The sequence below is a fragment of the Ovis canadensis genome, chromosome 12 (genome assembly GCF_042477335.2).
Source record: "Ovis canadensis isolate MfBH-ARS-UI-01 breed Bighorn chromosome 12, ARS-UI_OviCan_v2, whole genome shotgun sequence".
Lineage (NCBI taxonomy): Eukaryota > Metazoa > Chordata > Mammalia > Artiodactyla > Bovidae > Ovis > Ovis canadensis.
In genome coordinates this window covers 83627590-83647032 of record NC_091256.1, presented here as the reverse complement: position 1 = coordinate 83647032, position 19443 = coordinate 83627590, and the positions used below count along the sequence as shown (strand labels likewise).

Below are 19443 nucleotides of genomic sequence, written 5' to 3'. Positions count from 1 at the left end.
CTTGGCCTAAAAGCTTTTGTAATTCATGAGCACCTTTCTCCCTAGTAAGATTTCTTTTTGTACAGAGGCTGTTTCTTCAGTTAATAAAATACTGGTGGATGTTTCTGTGGAGACTGCTTTGCAGATGTGGTTGAACAAGAGGAACATGTCACCAAAAAATGCTCTCACTGTGGTGAATAGCTTCATAGAACACAGACCTGGGGGATTCTGAAACTAGAACATTCTAGGTTCAGATTTTACCTCTTATGTATAAAATAGGTCTGGTTATTAGTTCTTCACAAAGTTATTGTAATGATTAGAAACAGTATACATAAAAGCACCTGATATTTAGTAGAGAGTAGACATTGTAAATAACATCTACATTTTATATCAGTTCCTCCTCCTGAGCAGGGGTTTGCTATGTTGCGTTGATTCTGTTTGAGATGGTTTTAAATTAAGAAGGTGGCACAGTTGATGGCAACCACCCCAGGCAATGTTCTTTGCAAGCAGTGACCCCACGAAGCCAGCAGGCAGGGGCAGGGGGCAGGCCTTGTACAGACTCAATCTCCCACAGTTGCTGACAGGAAAAAAAAATCTTTTTAGTTTTGCTTTGCTGAGAAGGTGGTGCTGAATGCTTTTTTCCACTGGGAACTCAGTTTCAGTGTGCAGCGGATCTCAGTAAGTGGCGTCACACCGCTGCTTTTCTAAAAGGAGACGCGTTTCTGTTTTTACTAATCATGGAACTGACACGAGCCTGGTGGGATCTGTAAAAGGAAACAGGTTTATTTTCCTTCTTGCTTTATCCACTGCCTTCTAGAAATTAAGAGAGAGGAAGGGAGTTTTTTTGGTTTTCCAGTCGGGAGACCATACCCTCTTCTGGTTTAAAACAAGCAACCTCATGTTGTTGGAGACCTGCCATTTGTGAGTTTCTGGAATAAAAGGAATTCTCAGATTTTTGTCGGCTGTCATTATTGAAGGAAAGTAGCAAAGCCATGATGCCAAGAGATGCCTAAAATAGCTGTGCATGTAATTATGGGACTAGATGCTTCATCATCACAAGCTTGGAATTATGTTCTTTTTGGAGTTGAATAAGGACCATTGATGTGGATGGACAAGGAGAGGTTTTTATTCTATACTGAGGTTTTCTAATATATATTCAGTTCAGTTCAGTCGCTCAATCGTGTCCGACTCTTTGCGACCCCATGGACTACAACACACCAGGCCTCCCTGTCCATCACCATCTCCCGGAGTTTACTCAAACTCATGTCCATTGAGTCAGTGATGCCATCCAACCATCTCATCCTCTGTTGTCCCCTTCTCCTCCTGCCCCCAATCCCTCCCAGCATCAGGGTCTTTTCCAGTGAGTCAGCTCTTCGCATCAGGTGGCCAAAGTATTGGAGTTTCAGCTTCAATCTCAGTCCTTCCAGTGAAAAGCCAGGACTGATCTCCTTTAGGATGGACTGGTTGGATCTCCTTGTAGTCCAAGGGACTCTCAAGAGTCTTCTCCAACACCACAGTTCAAAAGCATCAATTCTTCGGCGCTCAGTTTTTACAGTCCAACTCTCACAGTGCAGCTCATTTTGATATAGTGAGATACAACAATAATCTCAACATAAAACCAGTGTTGGGTGAGAAGAGTATTAGGATTGGAATGAACTTGTTTTATAAAAACTATTATCTGCAAAATTTCTGTAAACAGCAGTTACTCCTTATCCTTTTGAACTTGGTTTGACCACTCCATTTTTTTTAACATGCAACCTTCTTACACACACAACTGATTGTATGACGTGAAGGACAGCCTCATAGAGCACCATGATGGAGCGGTGATTATCTTTTTGCAAGTTGGAGGCTGCAGAGGTTTGCAGCCTTTTTTTTTTTTTTTTTTTTTTTTTGCCTGTTGAGTATTCTGCAACAATAACCAAGTAGCCTCTAGGGGGCAGCACAATGCCAGTTAAAACCCTTGTTCCTGGGGCTGTTGGTGGGGTTTTTCTGACTCATTGTCCAGCCTTTCTTGGTCCATGATGCAGCGTCCTGCTTCTCCTGGCCAAACTCGCTCGCTCTCTAGACCTCGCCAAGGTGGGGGTCTTTACCATTACGCCTCTAATACCCTGCTTGCCTCCACTCACCCTGTTCTTTCTGTACTCTTAAGCTCCCCTGGTCTACTTTGTACCATATGATACAGCAAACAACTCCCACCTCGGCTTAATGCTAGAATTTGTTTGCTGTCATTTCACAACCAGCTATACCTGTCCTTTGGGCAGGAGCAACCTGTTATGTCTTTGTGTGTCTCATAATACCAGCACTGCCCTGGAGGCCTAAATAAATCCCTGGCCACAGCTGGATTATTCCTTAGTCTGTAGTGAGTGCTTGGTGGGTATTTGCTGGCTTGATTGTTGAGACAGTCTTGTTTCTGAACAGGAGAAAGCATTTTCTTTGCTTCACTTGTTTCTGAAATGCGTGCATTCTCACGTGCTTTCTGGTTCGTTTCAGACTGAGATGCAAGATAGGAGGGCTTTCAAAATAAGCCCAGAGGTGCAATGGAAAACATTAAGGCTGGTGCCAGAGATGCATATTAGCATCTAGGTTCTTCTGTTCTCAGCCCCCGTTTTTCTCACCCACAAAGTGGGGCTGTCGAAGCTGATCAGATGATTTGCCATCTGACCTGGAGCACCTTTGAGAGTGAAGGAGGACATTTAAAAATATTGATAATCACATAGTCGTTGCTGTTCAGTCGCTCAGTCATGTCCGACTCTTTGCAACCCCATGGACTGCAGCACGCCAGGCTTCCCTGTCCTTCACCATCTCCCGGAGCTTGCGCAAACTCATGTCCATTGAGTCGGTGATGCCATCCGACCATCTCATTCTCTGTCATCCCCTTCTCCTCATGTCCTCAATCTTTCCCGCATCAGGGTCATTTCTGATGTTGGCTCTTTGTATCAGGTGGCCAAAGGATTGGAGCTTCAGCTTCAGCATCAGTCCTTCCAATAAATATTCAGGACTAAGTTCCTTTAGGATGGACTGGTTGGATCTCCTTACAGTCCAAAGGATTCTCAAGAGTCTTCTCCAGCACCACAGTTTGAAGGCATCATAGTCCTCAGAAGTATTTATTGAAATGGTTTTTATATTGTATCTTTTGGCTTGCCTATGAAAGTGTTCTATTTAAAAATTATTTTCAAAATAACATTTCCAACAAAATATTAAAATAATAAATAGGACAGCCTGTCAGTGGGTTGGCATGCTAGAACAGCATATGGTGTTTCAAAGAATCGGGTCAAGTGATACATATAAAGTGCCTAGTGCCATTCTTGGGACGCATGGTGTGTTTAGGAAATGATCGTTTCCTTTTCCTTTATGGAATAAGGTTGGACAAAGAAGCACTGACAGCAATAAACAAGGACCAATAGGTTTTTAAAGAGACCACTGCAAGGAGGGTGTTTGTCTAGCTTTCCAGATCCTGACAACACAATGTGAGTTTGGTCCAGCTCTAGCAGGAAAATACTGATTGAAGAACACAGTTCTGCTTGTATGTGGTCAGACAGCTGTCTCAGCAGTAGAAAACTTACCCAAGGGGGGCTCTGCCTTCCGGGTGATACTTTGGCTGCCCTGTGAGCACAGAGCTCTTCTCCTCACTTGTGAATTTGTTGCTACTTCTGGGCAACTTGCCTGGAAAGCTGGAGGAATCCAGCCTTGGCACCCTTCGTCTGCAAAAGCCATCCTGCCGTTTAGGGGCCTGAACTCAGCAGTTGTGCTTAAATACTGGGTTTACCCGAAACTTGATAGTTTGAGCTGTAAAATACATACCTACCATGAAGGTTCGTATCCCCCGCTCAGTCATGCCTGACTCTTTGCAACCCCATGGACTGTAGCCCACCAGGTGCCTCTGTCCATGGGATTCTCCAGGCAAGAATACTGGAGTGGGTTGCCATGCCCTCCTCCAGGGGATCTTCCTGACCCAGGGATCGAATCTGTGTCTCTTACGTCTCCCTGCATTGGCAGGGGGGTTCTTTACCACTAGTGCCACCTGGGAATCCCCCAGAGGCTTCTGTGCTTGCCACCTCCTGGTGTGATGGAGCATTCAGGGAGCGCCCTGTGGCCTCCTGGATGTGGGGGAAGGGTCTGCACACGGTGAATAGCGATGTGTGGCAGGAGAATCAGGCCGGGAGCGGGTGGTGTTGGGGGCCAGTGCTCCGCAGGGCTCCTCACGGCCTCCTCTTTCTCCAGGTACGTGTACATCCCAGCGGGTGGGTCACAGCATGGCCTGCTGGGGGCCCTCTTCTCCACTGCGATGACGTTCGCGTTTGTGAGCTTCTGGCACGGCGGGAACGACTACCTGTGGTGCTGGGCCACCCTCAACTGGCTGGGGGTCACCGTGGAGAATGGCATCCAGAAGCTCGTGCAGAGGCCGCGCGTCCAGCACAGCTTGGTGAGCGGGTCCTGGCTTGTGCGGCAGGGGCAGCCAAGATGGGCGGACTGGGTTTGGGAGGGGAGGAGGTCATCACGTTTACCTGCAACGTGGGCCATTTCTGCCAGATCGGCTCAACATCCAGTGTGTTCCCGGAGCCAGGACAGCTGAACAAGAGGTGGTGGCTCAGACGGTAAGGCGTCTGCCTGCAGTGCGGGGGACCTGGGTTTGCTCCCTGGGTTGGGAAGATCCCCTGGAGAAGGGAAAGGCTACCCACTCAGTACCTTGCCTGGAAAATTCCATGGATGGAGGACCCTGGTGGGTTACAGTCCATGGGATCGCAGAGTTGGACACGACTGAACAACCTCACTGGTTCACTGGCTGTAACTATAAAATAATACATATTTATTATATGAGAATTAGTAAATTCAAATGAGTATAAGGAAGATGTCTCCTGAAGAGAAACCACTGTTAAATCCCTTCTAAGTAATTTTTTGGAACAAAACTTGTTTTAGTTACTGTGTTTTTGACTGCTCGGTGTCATCTTTGCTGTGTGTGGACTTTTCTCTGGTTGTGGCGAGTGGAGGTCTCCTCTCGTGCACAGGCGCAGTTGCCCCACTGCATGTGGGATCTTTTTTTTTTTTTTTAAATTTTTTAAATTTTAAAATCTTTAATTCTTACATGCGTTCCCAAACATGAACCCCCCCTCCCACCTCCCTCCCCACAACATCTCTCTGGGTCATCCCCATGCATCAGCCCCAAGCATGCTGCACCCTGCGTCAGACATAGACTGGCGATTCAATTCTTACATGATAGTATACATGTTAGAATTCCCATTCTCCCAAATCATCCCACCCTCTCCCTCTCCCTCTGAGTCCAAAAGTCCGTTACACACATCTGTGTCTTTTTTCCTGTCTTGCATACAGGGTCGTCATTGCCATCTTCCTAAATTCCATATATATGTGTTAGTATACTGTATTGGTGTTTTTCTTTCTGGCTTCTTCACTCTGTATAATCGGCTCTAGTTTCATCCATCTCATCAGAACTGATTCAAATGAATTCTTTTTAATGGCTGAGTAATACTCCATTGTGTATATGTACCACAGCTTTCTTATCCATTCATCTGCTGATGGACATCTAGGTTGTTTCCATGTCCTGGCTATTATAAACAGTGCTGCGATGAACATTGGGGTGCATGTGGAATCTTAATTCCTGGACCAGGAATTGAACCCATGTCCCCTGCATTGCGAAGTAGATTCTTTCTTTCATTCTTCAATGAAGGGTAATTATGGTATTGTGCCGGTTTCTGCCATCAGCGTGGATCAGCCGTAGGTGTACATATGCCCCTTCCCTGTTGAGCCTCCCTCCCACCTCTCACCCCATCCCGCACCTCTGGGTTGGCCCAGAGCCCCGGTTTGAGCTCCCTGAGTCATACCGCAAATCGCCACTGGTGCTCTATCTTGCAGATGTTGGTGTATATGTTTCCGTGCTCTCTGTGTCCATTTGTCCCACCCTCTCCTTCCTACCCCTGCCCCCACCGTGTCCAGAAGTCTGTTCTTTGTGCTGCACCTCCATTCCTGCCCTGCACACAGGTTCATCGGTAGCAAGGTGGATTCCTGACCAATGGACCATCCTTTCTTCTAAATTTTTTCTCTCCTCTCTATACACATGCACACACGTACATCACACACACATACATGTATAACACTTAAAACATACCATTATCCTAGAGATACAGTTGTATCAGGACTCTCTTCTATGTCATCACATACATTTCTAACAACCCTTTTAAATGGCGTTACAAAATTCCATTATGTGGCTATACCATAATTCACTTAACCAGTCTCTTATCATTGACATATTATTCTAACTTTTTTTGCAGTTAGCAGTTGCATTGAGATGACTATCATAACGGGTGAATTCTTGAATGTTTAACATTGCTAAGTTAAAGATTTTTCTTACTTTTAAAGTTTGTATGCCTGGTGCTTACCTGTTCCTTAACTGCCCAGTAGATCAAGTTGCCAGTTTGCATTTCTACCAAGAGTGCCTGAGAATGCCCTTGCCAATCCTGAGTAGTACTGGTATTTTTAATTTTTGCTGTTTCGATAGGTTTTAGCACCATAAAAATCAGCTAAGGATTTAAGACACATTCACACCCTTTAGGAAAATAACTTAGGAAATTAAGCATTTTTCTTTACACACGTTTAGGTGATTTAAAAGTATGAGCAAGTGTTTTGCCATGTAAATGTGGCAAAGGACGTATTAGAATCTTACAGGAATGTTCAATTCTGAATATGCCGCTATATTCCAATAACTCTGACAAAAGTAGCTAAAAAGAAATATGCTATTATCAGTGTTGATGGCAGGCAGTAAAACAAAAAATTTACTGGGAAATGATTAAGTAAACTCCCCCAGTATTTGCAGCTAAAGCAAATATATTTCAGAAGTCAACATCACCAAAATAGAATACATTGAGTGTTTTTGTATAAAGATAGCTCTGTGTGTGTGTGTACGCTCAGTCGTGTCTGACACTGTGACCCCATGGATTGTAGCCCACTAGGCTCCTCTGTCCAAGGGATTTAGATTTCAATAAAAACTGAATCAAAGCACATAGCAAAAATATCACTCCTAAAGGAATTTAAGTATGTTCGTATATGTTTAAAGATAAATATTTTATTCAGTTCTAGTACCCAGCAACCAGCGGGAAAGAAATGTCAGTGAATTCCAATAGAAAGTGGAATTTCAATGAGAGTCATGGCTTTGTAACACAAAGAAAAACCATAAAAAGTGGTATAATAAAGGTTACACACTTCACCCTTCAAATCTGAGTAGTCTTCCCCAAAGCAGGAACCGCATCAACCATGAAGGCCAGAAAATTCTTTTCAGCCCAGATTGAAGTCCTGTAACACATTTCCATGTACCCTCATAAAGGATCTGACATTAACCTTGAACTTAATCTTAAGAGTTCTGTGGACTTTGAGCCATGGATTATATTACTAATAAATCTAAAGAATCTAAAATATTAAAAGAGTAACCCAAACTATGCGATGTAACCTATGACTTATTAGAAAAAAAAGTGTTAGTTGCTCAGTTGTGTCCAACTCTTTGCGGCCCCATGGACTGTAGTCCACCAGGCTCCTCTCACTGTCCATGGGGTTCTCCAGGCAAGAATACTGGAGTGGGTGGCCGTTCCCTTCTCCAGGGGTCTTCCCGACCCAGGGATCAAACCCAGGTCTCGTTCATTGCAGGCAGATTCTTTACCATCTGAGCCACCAGAGGAAGCCTTATGGCTTATTAGTTTGGGCTAAAAATGGAGGAAGGCAGTAAAAAGACTTGCTCACAGGGTGAAGCACTTGAATGTCTGCTGTACCACATCACAGCTCATTCCAGGACCTTCACGTGTTTACCGCATTTGAGCTTCTGCCCACAGTTCAAGCACCTAGGTGTGTAGCAATTTTTGAGTTTGCAATTTTTTTTGGTGAGATATATATCTTGTATATTGCAGGTGCAGTGTTTAGTTTACTTATTTATTGAGCAAGGACACATTTTGTAAAGCCTGTTTTTAGCACCTGTTTTGCCTCTTGACAGCCTGGTGATTACTTACGGCTACTTAGACTCAGGAGTTCCTTAAGTTCAAGGTCAAGGCCCTGTTATTATTTGTATTCTGTATGGTTAGCTGTGTGTCTGAATTCATTTCAGTACGTCAATACACAATTAAGGCTTCTAAATTGGGCTTCTTTTTTTATAAAATTAATTAATTTATTTAATTTTAAAATCTTTAATTCTTACATGCGTTCCCAAATGTGAACCCCCCTCCCACCTCCCACCCCATAACATCTCTCTGGGTCATCCCCATGCACCAGCCCCAAGCATGCTGTATCCTGCGTCAGACATAGACTGGCGATTCAATTCTTACATGATAGTATACATGTTAGAATGCCATTCTCCCAAATCATCCCACCCTCTCCCTCTCCTTCTGAGTCCAAAAGTCCATTATACACATCTGTGTCTTCTTTGCTGTCTTGCATACAGGGTCGTCATTGCCATCTTCCTAAATTCCATATATATGTGTTAGTATACTGTATTGGTGTTTTTCTTTCTGGCTTACTTCACTCTGTATAATCGGCTCCAGTTTCATCCATCTCATCAGAACTGATTAAAGTGAATTCTTTTTAACGGCTGAGTAATACTCCATTGTGTATATGTACCACAGCTTTCTTATCCATTCATCTGCTGATGGACATCTAGGTTGTTTCCATGTCCTGGCTATTATAAACAGTGCTGCGATGAACATTGGGGTATGTGTGTCTCTTTCAATTCTGGTTTCCTCAGTGTGTATGCCCAGAAGTGGGATTGCTGGGTCATAAGGTAGTTCTATTTGCAATTTTTTAAGGAATCTCCACACTGTTCTCCATAGTGGCTGTACTAGTTTGCATTCCCACCAACAGTGTAGGAGGGTTCCCTTTTCTCCACACCCTCTCCAGCATTTATTGCTTGCAGATTTTTGGATCGCAGCCATTCTGACTGGTGTGAAGTGGTACCTCATTGTGGTTTTGATTTGCATTTCTCTAATAATGAGTGATGTTGAGCATCTTTTCATGTGTTTGTTAGCCATCCGTATGTCTTCTTTGGAGAAATGTCTATTTAGTTCTTTGGCCCATTTTTTGATTGGGTCGTTTATTTTTCTGGAATTGAGCTGCATAAGTTGCTTGTATATTTTTGAGATTAGTTGTTTGTCAGTTGCTTCATTAGCTATTATTTTCTCCCATTCAGAAGGCTGTCTTTTCACCTTGCTTATATTTTCCTTTGTTGTGCAGAAGCTTTTAATTTTAATTAGATCCCATTTGTTTATTTTTGCTTTTATTTCCAGAATTCTGGGAGGTGGATCATAGAGGATCCTGCTGTGATTTATGTCTGAGAGTGTTTTGCCTATGTTCTCCTCTAGGAGTTTTATAGTTTCTGGCCTTACATTTAGATCTTTAATCCATTTTGAGTTTATTTTTGTGTGCAGTGTTAGAAAGTGTTCTAGTTTCATTCTTTTACAAGTGGTTCACCAGTTTTCCCAGTACCACTTGTTAAAGAGATTGTCTTTACTCCATTGTATATTCTTGCCTCCTTTGTCAAAGATAAGGTGTCCATATGTGTGTGGATTTATCTCTGGGCTTTCTATTTTGTTCCATTGATCTATGTGTCTGTCTTTGTGCCAGTACCATACTGTCTTGATGACTGTGGCTTTGTAGTAGAGCCTGAAGTCAGGCAAGTTGATTCCTCCAGTTCCATTCTTCTTTCTCAAGATTGCTTTGGCTATTCGAGGTTTTTTGTATTTCCATACAAATCTTGAAATTATTTGTTCTAGTTCTGTGAAAAATGTGGCTGGTAGCTTGATAGGGATTGCATTGAATTTGTAAATTGCTTTGGGTAGTATACTCATTTTCACTATATTGATTCTTCCGATCCATGAACATGGTATATTTCTCCATGTATTAGTGTCCTCTTTGATTTCTTTCATCAGTGTTTTCTAGTTTTCTATATATAGGTCTTTAGTTTCTTTAGGTAGATATATTCCTAAGTATTTTATTCTTTTTGTTGCAATGGTGAATGGAATTGTTTCCTTAATCTCTCTTTCTACTTTCTCATTATTAGTGTATAGGAATGCAAGGGATTTCTGTGTGTTGATTTTATATCCTGCAACTTTACTATATTCATTGATTAGCTCTAGTAATTTTCTGGTGGAGTCTTTAGGGTTTTCTATGTAGAGGATCATGTCATCTGCAAACAGTGAAAGTTTTACTTCTTCTTTTCCAATTTGGATTCCTTTTATTTCTTTTTCTGCTCTGATTGCTGTGGCCAAAACTTCCAGAACTATGTTGAATAGTAGCGGTGAAAGTGGGCACCCTTGTCTTGTTCCTGACTTTAGGGGAAATGCTTTCAATTTTTCACCATTGAGGATAATGTTTGCTGTGGGTTTGTCATAGATAGCTTTTATTATGTTGAGATATGTTCCTTCTATGCCTGCTTTCTGGAGAGTTTTTATCATAAATGGATGTTGAATTTTGTCAAAGGCCTTCTCTGCATCTATTGAGATAATCATATGGTTTTTATTTTTCAATTTGTTAATGTGGTGAATTACATTGATTGATTTGCAGATATTGAAGAATCCTTGCATCCCTGGGATAAAGCCCACTTGGTCATGGTGTATGATCTTTTTAATGTGTTGTTGGATTCTGATTGCTAGAATTTTGTTGAGGATTTTTGCATCTATGTTCATCAGTGATATTGGCCTGTAGTTTTCTTTTTTTGTGACATCTTTGTCAGGTTTTGGTATTAGGGTGATGGTGGCCTCATAGAATGAGTTTGGAAGTTTACCTTCCTCTGCAATTTTCTGGAAGAGTTTGAGGAGGATAGGTGTTAGCTCTTCTCGAAATTTTTGGTAGAATTCAGCTGTGAAGCCGTCTGGACCTGGGCTTTTGTTTGCTGGAAGATTTCTGATTACCATTTCAATTTCTGTGCTTCTGATGGGTCTGTTAAGATTTTCTATTTCTTCCTGGTTCAGTTTTGGAAAATTGTACTTTTCTAAGAATTTGTCCATTTCTTCCACGTTGTCCATTTTATTGGCATACAACTGCTGATCGTAGTCTCTTATGATCCTTTGTATTTCTGTGTTGTCTGTTGTGATCTCTCCATTTTCATTTCTAATTTTCTTGATTTGATTTTTCTCTCTTTGCTTCTTGATGAGTCTGGCTAATGGTTTGTCAATTTTATTTATCCTTTCAAAGAACCAGCTTTTGGCTTTGTTGATTTTTGCTATGGTCTCTTTTGTTTCTTTTGCATTTATTTATGCCCTAATTTTTAAGATTTCTTTCCTTCTACTAACTCTGGGGTTCTCCAATTCTTCCTTTTCTAGTTGCTTTAGGTGTAGAGTTAGGTTATTTATTTGACTTTTTTCTTGTTTCTTGAGGTATGCCTGTATTGCTATGAACTTTCCTCTTAGCACTGCTTTTATAGTGTCCCACAGGTTTTGGGTTGTTGTGTTTTCATTTTCATTAGTTTCTATGCATATTTTGATTTCTTTTTTGATTTCTTCTGTGATTTGTTGGTTATTCAGAAGTGTGTTGTTCAACCTCCATATGTTGGAATTTTTAATAGTTTTTCTTCTGTAATTGAGATCTAATCTTAATGCATTATGGTCAGAAAAGATGCTTGGAATGATTTCGATTTTTTTGAATTTATCAAGTTTAGATTTATGGCCCAGGATGTGATCTATCCTGGAGAAGGTTCCATGAGCACTTGAAAAAAAGGTGAAATTCATTGTTCTGGGGTGAAACGTCCTATAGATATCAATTAGGTCCAACTGATCTAAAGTATCATTTAAAGTTTGCGTTTCTTTGTTAATTTTCTGTTTAGTTGATCTGTCCATAGGTGTGAGTGGGGTATTAAAGTCTCCCACTATTATTGTGTTATTGTTGATTTCCCCTTTCATACTTGTTAGCATTTGTCTTACATATTGCGGTGCTCCTATATTGGGTGCATATATATTTATAATTGTTATATCTTCTTCTTGGATTGATCCTTTGATCATTATGTAGTGGCCTTCTTTGTCTCTTTTTACAGCTTTCGTTTTAAAGTCTATTTTATCAGATATGAGTATTGCCACTCCTGCTTTCTTTTGGTCTCTATTTGCGTGGTATATCTTTTTCCAGCCCTTCACTTTCAGTCTGTATGTGTCCCTTGTTTTGAGGTGGGTCTCTTGTAAGCAGCATATAGAGGGGTCTTGTTTTTATATCCATTTGGCCAGTCTTTGTCTTTTGGATGGGGCATTCAACCCATTTACGTTTAAGGTAATTATTGATAAGTATGATCCCGTTACCATTTACTTTATTGTTTTGGGTTCGGGTTTATACACCCTTTTCATGTTTCCTGTCTAGAGAATATCCTTTAGAATTTGTTGGAGAGCTGGTTTGGTGGTGCTGAATTCTCTCAGCTTTTGCTTGTCTGTAAAGCTTTTGATTTCTCCTTCGTATTTGAATGAGATCCTTGCTGGGTACAGTAATCTGGGCTGTAGGTTATTGTCTTTCATCACTTTAAGTATGTCTTGCCATTCCCTCCTGGCCTGGAGAGTTTCTATTGAAAGATCAGCTGTTATCCTTATGGGAATCCCCTTGTGTGTTATTTGTTGTTTTTCCTTTGCTGCTTTTAATATTTGTTCTTTGTGTTTGATATTTGTTAATTTGATTAATATGTGTCTTGGGGTGTTTCGCCTTGGGTTTATCCTATTTGGAACTCTCTGTGTTTCTTGGACTTGGGTGATTATTTCCTTCCCCATTTTAGGGAAGTTTTGAACTATTATCTCCTCAAGGATTTTCTCATGATCTTTCTTTCTTCTGTCTTCTTCTTCTGGGACTCCTATAATTCGAATGTTGGAGCGTTTCATATTGTCCTGGAGGTCTCTGAGATTGTCCTCATTTCTTTTAATTCGTTTTTCTTGTTTCCTCTCTGATTCATTTATTTCTACCGTTCTATCTTCTATTTCACTAATCCTATCTTCTGCCTCCGTTATTCTACTATTTGTTGCCTCCAGAGTGTTTCTGAGCTCATTTATTGCGTTATTCATTATATTTTGACTCTCTTTTATTTCTTCTAGGTCCTTGTTAAACCTTTCTTGCATCTTCTCAATCCTTGTCTCTAGGCTATTTATCTGTGATTCCATTTTGATTTCAAGATTTTGGATCATTTTCACTATTAATATTCGGAATTCCTTCTCAGGTAGATTCCCTACTTCTTCCTCTTTTGTTTGGTTTGGTGGGCAACTCTCCTGTTCCTTTACCTGCTGAGTATTCCTCTGTCTCTTCATCTTGGTTATATTGCTGCGTTTGGGGTGGCCTTTTTATATTCTGATAATTTGTGGAGTTCTCTTTATTATGGAGCTTCCTCACTGTGGCTGGGGTTCTATCAGTGGCTTGTCAAGGTTTCCTGGTTAGGGAGGCTTGTGTTGGAGTTCTGGTGGGTGGAGCTGGGTTTCTTCTCTCTGGAGTGCAGTGGAGTGACCAGTAATGGGTTATGAGACATCAAAGGTTTTGGAATAATTTTGAGCTGCCTGTATATTGAAGCTCAGGGGAGTGTTCCTGTGTTGCTGGAGAATTTGCGTGGCATGTCTTGTTTTGGAACTTGTTGGCCCTTGGGTGGAGCTTGGTTTCAGTGTAGGTATGAAGGCATTTGATGAGCTCCTATTGCTTAATGTTCCCTGAATTCAAGAGTTCTCTAATGTTTTCAGGCTTTGGATTTAAGCCTCCTGCTTCTGGTTTTCAGTTTTATTTTTACAGTAGCCTCTAGACTTCTCCATCTATACAGCACCGATGATAAAACATCTAGGTTAAAGATGAAAAGTTTCTCCACATTGAGGGACACTCAGAGAGGTTCACTGAGTTACAAGGAGAAGAGAAGATGGAGGGGGTAGTTAGAGGTAATTGGAATGAGATGTGGTGAGATCAAAAGAGGAGAGAGCAAGCTAGCCAGTAGTCACTTCCTTATGTGCGCTCTATAGTCTGGACCGCTCAGAGGTATTTACAGAGTTATACGGGGAAGAGGAGAGGGAGGAAGTAGACAGAGGTGGCCAGGAGCATAAGAGAGAGGAATGAGAAGGAGAGACACAAATCCTGCCAGTAACCAGTTCCTTAGGTGTTCTCCACCGTCTGGAACACACAAAGATTCACAGAGTTGGATAGAGAAGAGATAGGGGAGAAAAGAGACAGAGGCCACCTGGTGGAGAAAAAGAGTCCAAAGGAAGAGAGAGTGGTCAAGCCAGTAATCTCGCTCTCAGGTAAACTTGGGTAGTGAAGTTTGGGTTTTTAAATGTACAAAATTGACACCAAAAACCTAAGAGCAAAGATTAAAAATCTAGAGTAGAGGTTGGATTTTCAAAAATACAATATTAAAGAAAAGAAGCAGAAGGAAAAAGGAAGAAAGAAAAAAAAACAAAAAAGAAAAACAAGAATTATTAAAAAAAAAAACAAAACACCAACAACCATCCAAAGACTATATATGGTGTTTGCCTTAAAAAAAAAAGTCTTTTTTTAAAAAATAGTAATAGTAGGTTATAGAAATAAAAATTAGAGGAGAAATAGAAGACTTAACAATTAAAAAAAGTTAGAAAAAAAAAAAGAAAAAAAAGGAATGATTTTAAAAATAGTAAAAATATTTCTGGCCCTTCTCTGATGTTGTGGGCTGTGTGGGATCACTTCCAAGGTGGTTCCCTCTGTTTAACTTCTTCTGTTTGCTAGTTTTTTAGGCTCACTAGTTAAGTCGCGCTGTGGGGAGGGGGGATGCTGCAAACAAATAGCACTGTCGTGTGCACACAGTGTCTCAGCCCCGCTTGACCTGTCCCTTCTCGCGGCGCACAAACCGCTCTGGCTCTACGATGCTCAGCCGGGAACAGTCTGGGGCCGGCCCTAGGCTGCGTGCACTTCCCCGGTCCAAGCCGCTCAGGTTCGGTGCTCAGGCAGCCCTCAGAGGCACAGATTCGGCTGGGACTGCGCTTTGTGCCCTTCCCAGGTCCGAGTAGCTCAGGAGTTTGGCGAGCGCGATCACCATGACTTGTCGCCTTTTCTGCTGCTGCTGCTTAGTTTTTCTGGGTCGACCGCTGGCACCCCTTGTGAGGCAGATGGTGACTGTCCAGCACCCCCAGAAGTCTTAGCAAAGAAGCCTGCTTGCAGTTAGGTAAGTAAAGTCTCTCCGGGTCTGCAATTGCCCCTTTCCAGTCCTTACGGCTCTGGCTGCCTGTCCCCGGCGGGGGATGGTCTGCAGCCGGCTTATTCCATTCCGTCCTTTGTTCTGTGCTTGGTCCTGGCGGTGTCTTATGTTCGAGCTTTTCGCGTGGTAGCTATCCCACAGTCTGGTTTGCTAGCCCAAGTTAGATCGTTCTGGTTGCGCGTGGGGCGTTCCTGCCCGATTCTTACAAAGCACTGCAGCCCGCACCTCCCGCGCTTCCCTGCCCTGCCCCCACTTGCTAGTGGCGGATGCAGGCGTCTGTGCTGCTTTTCCGCTGGGGGAGTTACTGTTGGGCTTGTAATCTGTTGGTTTTAATTATTTATTTATTTTTCCCTTCTTGTTATGTTGCTCTCTGTGTTTCCAAGGCTCGCCACAGACTCGGCAGGGAGAGTGTTTCCTGGTGTTTGGAAACCTCTCTTCTTAAAATTCCCTTCCCGGGACGGGCTTCCCTTCCCGGGACGGAGCTCCCTCCCCACCTCCTTTGTCTCCTTTTTCGTCTTTTATATTTTTTCCTACCTGTTTTTGAAGACAATGGTCTGCTTTTCTGGTTGCCTGATGTCCTCTGCCAGCCTACAGAAGTTGTTTTGTGGAGTTTGCTCGGCATTGAAATGTTCTTTTGAGGAATTTGTGAGGGAGAAAATGGTCTTCCCGTCCTATTCCTCCGCCATCTTTACAGGTCCTCTCTGGGCTGCTTCTTTGGTTCTTTTTCCACCTGTCCACTCAAGGAGTTTTCCTCCGTTGCTCTTCTTCTTATACAGTTCAGTACAGATGCTGTTTTCCTTCCAAAAAACACGGCTGGCGTTCCAGATGTACATAGCCTTCTGAGTAAACAGTTTCCCTACTTGGGTTGCTTCCTCCTCTCTCTTTTCATGAATCCATTTCCCATTCTTTTCTTTATTGAGATATAATTGCTGTACATTATGTAAGTTACAGGTACACTAAGTACAACATAGTGATTCACAATTTTTAAAGGTTATACTCCACTTAACGGTTGTTATAAAATAGTGGCCATACATTTACCATTTGGGGGACCACAGTCCAAATAAAGACTTACTGCCTCCTTGGCACTTAATTTCATCTGATTTTAATCTTCCCGATGATCTGACAGTATTTTTACAATGGGAGCGCACTCCCCATGGCCCTTACGCACTCTCCCCATGGCGTTCATCCTTCATCTGTTTTTTTTAAGTGATGGATTGAAAAATATGTGAATAACAAGGATTATCATCCCTTCTTCTTTTGTGTCTTCTTCTTTAACCTCAAAGCTTTGCCTGGGGCACAAGAGATAGTAAGATTTTTTTTTTTTTTTTTGCCATGCTGAGTGGCTTGTGGGATCTTACTTCTCCAACCAGGGATCAAACCCAGGCCTTTGGCAGTGAGAGCACAGAGTCCTAATCACTGGACCACCAGGGAATTCCCTGGAGTGGGATTTTATTTCTTGGTGACCGTGGAACACTCAGTCAGAGCTGAGTGTTGAAAATCGGAAGCCCTCTGACGTTCCAGGCAGGACTCTCCCCTGAACTTTATGCAGGAGTGGAAATGTCCATTGTGCTGTCTGATCCAAGTAGTCATGAGCCACACTGAGTGCTTGAAGTGCAGCTATCATCCCTGAGAAACTAATTTTTAAATTTATTTAATTAATTTGAATCGAAGTAGCCCCTGTGTTCTTTGGAAGGAATGATGCTGAAGCTGAAACTCCAGTACTTTGGCCACCTCATGCGAAGAGTTGATTCATTGAAAAAGAGTTTGATGCTGGGAGGGATTGGGGGCAGGAGGAAAAGGGGATGACAGAGGATGAGATGGCTGGATTGCATCACTGACTCGATGGGCATGAGTTTGGGTGAACCCTGGGAGCTGGTGATGGACAGGGAGGCCTGGCGTGCTGCAATTCATGGGGCCGCAAAGAGTCGCTGAGCGACTGAACTGAACTGAGCCCCCACGTGGCTAATGGTTTCCGTTTTGGGCAGTATAGTTCTAGACTGTATCCCTTTTCTAGAAAGAAGAAAAAAATAGAAGAATATAGTATTTGACTCTGTTGTAATTTAGGAAGGTTTTTATTGCTGGTGGGATGCCTCCTATATGCAGCTGGCTACTGAACCTCTCCCCCCTTGATCATCTCACAGATGTCTCAGACTTAGCATGCGGAGTACTGACTTGGTGAGCCACTGGGTCCCCAGTAACTCCAGCTAGCTCCTCTCCCTCCAGCATTCTCCGCTTCTGCAAAAGCCACTGTCGTCTTGCTGGTCTCTCACGGCCTGGCCCCTCAAGTGGCCCTTTGTGCCTTCCTCTCTCGAAGTCCCACCTGTATGTGCTGTACTTTCCACCTCCCAGGTAGGTCTTAATTTCTAAAAACCGTTTCCATTTCCACTGAGCCATCCTAACCCCACTGTTCCCATTTCTTGCCCAGTCTACCAAAGAGCTGTGAACTGGTCTCCCTGCTTCCATTTCTGCCGCTTTCAGCTCGTTATCCTCACAGTGCTGAGTGAGGCTTCTCAATACATGACCTAACCGATTAGCCTCCAATTAAGATAAATAAATTCAAAAAATAAAGACCTAACCATGCTGTTGTCCTTAAAAATCTCTAGAGGCATCCCATTTTCTTGGGACTCAGTCCCCAGTATTGAAGATGACCTGTAAGACCTCGGCTGGTCCTAGTCTTGCTCCCTCTCTGCATGCTCTCTGGCTCTCTCCTCTCACACCCTGTTCCTCCTTCTGTTCACTTTCACACCTGGCCCCTCCAGCCCCAGCTCCCTGGCACAGGCTCTTCCATCTCTAGGATGCTCCTGTTCCTTTCCCTCCTTTTCATCCTTCTGACTTCAGCTTGAATGACAGCTTGCTTGGGTACCATTTACTGATCCTCCTAAGTCAATCAGGTCCCAACTGGTAACCCCTTTGGGGTACCTTGTATGTGGTCTCTTCAGCTGTATTTATCACAGTTACAATGAAATGTTCTTTATACAATAGCTTGTTTAATCCTTATCTCCCTCTCTGAACTGGTAAGCTTCCCGACATCAGGAATCTGTATCTGTTGCCAAAAAATCTTGGCTCTGTGTGCACCAATGTCAAACAGAAATACGGAGACAGAGTTATGGAGGAGAAGGAAAGAGTGGTTTTATTACTTTGCCAGGCAAAGGGGGAACATGGTAGGCTGGCACCTCAAGAACTGTGTCCCCTTCCTTGGTGAGTTGGGAGAGGTTATATCGTCAGACAGGGGTACGTGATAAGGATCAGGGCAATAACAGTCTTCACCCCTTCTGCAAAGTTTCAGAAGGATGGCATTGCTGACTAGATTTCAGTGTCATGGAAAGTAGATGGAGGAAAAGTGGAAACAGTGACAGGTTTTATTTTCTTCATCTCTAAAATCACTACAGATGGTGACTGCAGGCATGAAATTAAAAGATGCTTTCTCCTTGGAAGAAAAGCTATGACAAACCTAGACAGCATATTAAAAAGCAGAGACATCACTTTGCTTTCAAAGGTCTGTATAGTCAAAACTGATTTTTCCAGTAGTCATGTATAGATGTGAAAGTTGGATCATAAAGAAAGCTGAGTGCTGAAGAATTGGTGCTTTAGAACTGTGATGCTAGAGGAGATTCTTGAGAGTCCCTTGGATAGCAAGGAGATCAAACCAGTCCATCTTAGAGGAAATCAGTCCTAAATATTCACCGGAAGGACTGATACTGAAACTCCAATACTTTGGCCACCTGATGCGAAGAGCCAACTCATTGGAAAAGACCCTGATGCTGGGAAAGACTGAAGGCAGGAGAAGGGGATGACAGAGGATAAGATAGTTGGATGTCATCACCAACTCAATGGACATGAATCTAAGCAAACTCCAGGAATTACTGAAGGACAGGGAAGCCAGCATGTTGTAATTCATGGGGTTGCAAAGAGTCAGGCACAATTTGGCATCTGAACAGCAACAAAGGGCCTTATATGCTCTTTCTCCTAATCTTGATGAACCTTTCTGGCCCCTTTAATCTTACCTCAGGTGGTTTTATTGCTGCTTCTCCTTTGATTAGCAACTGTTCTACCTGTTGAAACTCAGAGAAGGTCAGGGAGGCTGGAGTCTTCAGGCAAAGGAGGACAAAAATGCTTCTGTGCCCAGGAAGCCCACAGGGCCCTGCTTGGCATCATATCCTCGACACACATCATGATGCCTGGCACAGTGTAAGCATGCAGTATATGCTTGTTGAATGAATGAAGGAGTGAATATATTTTCTGACTTTACTGAGGGGCATGTAAGAGGAAATAAGCTTATGCAGCAGCTTGAAGAATGTAGATTGGATACTGGAAAA

General features: G+C 42.6%; 1 protein-coding gene across 2 annotated transcripts in view; it reads left to right on the top strand.

Annotated features, from left to right (window-relative positions):
- The window catches only part of HHAT (hedgehog acyltransferase), a 373409-nt gene that overhangs the window by 264574 nt on the left and 89392 nt on the right, over positions 1–19443 (top strand). For both annotated transcript variants that reach the window (XM_069544234.1, XM_069544235.1), the window contains one exon: positions 4201–4402. In XM_069544234.1, coding sequence (XP_069400335.1) covers positions 4201–4402 — 202 coding nt within the window. The remainder of the gene's footprint in view (positions 1–4200; positions 4403–19443) is intronic.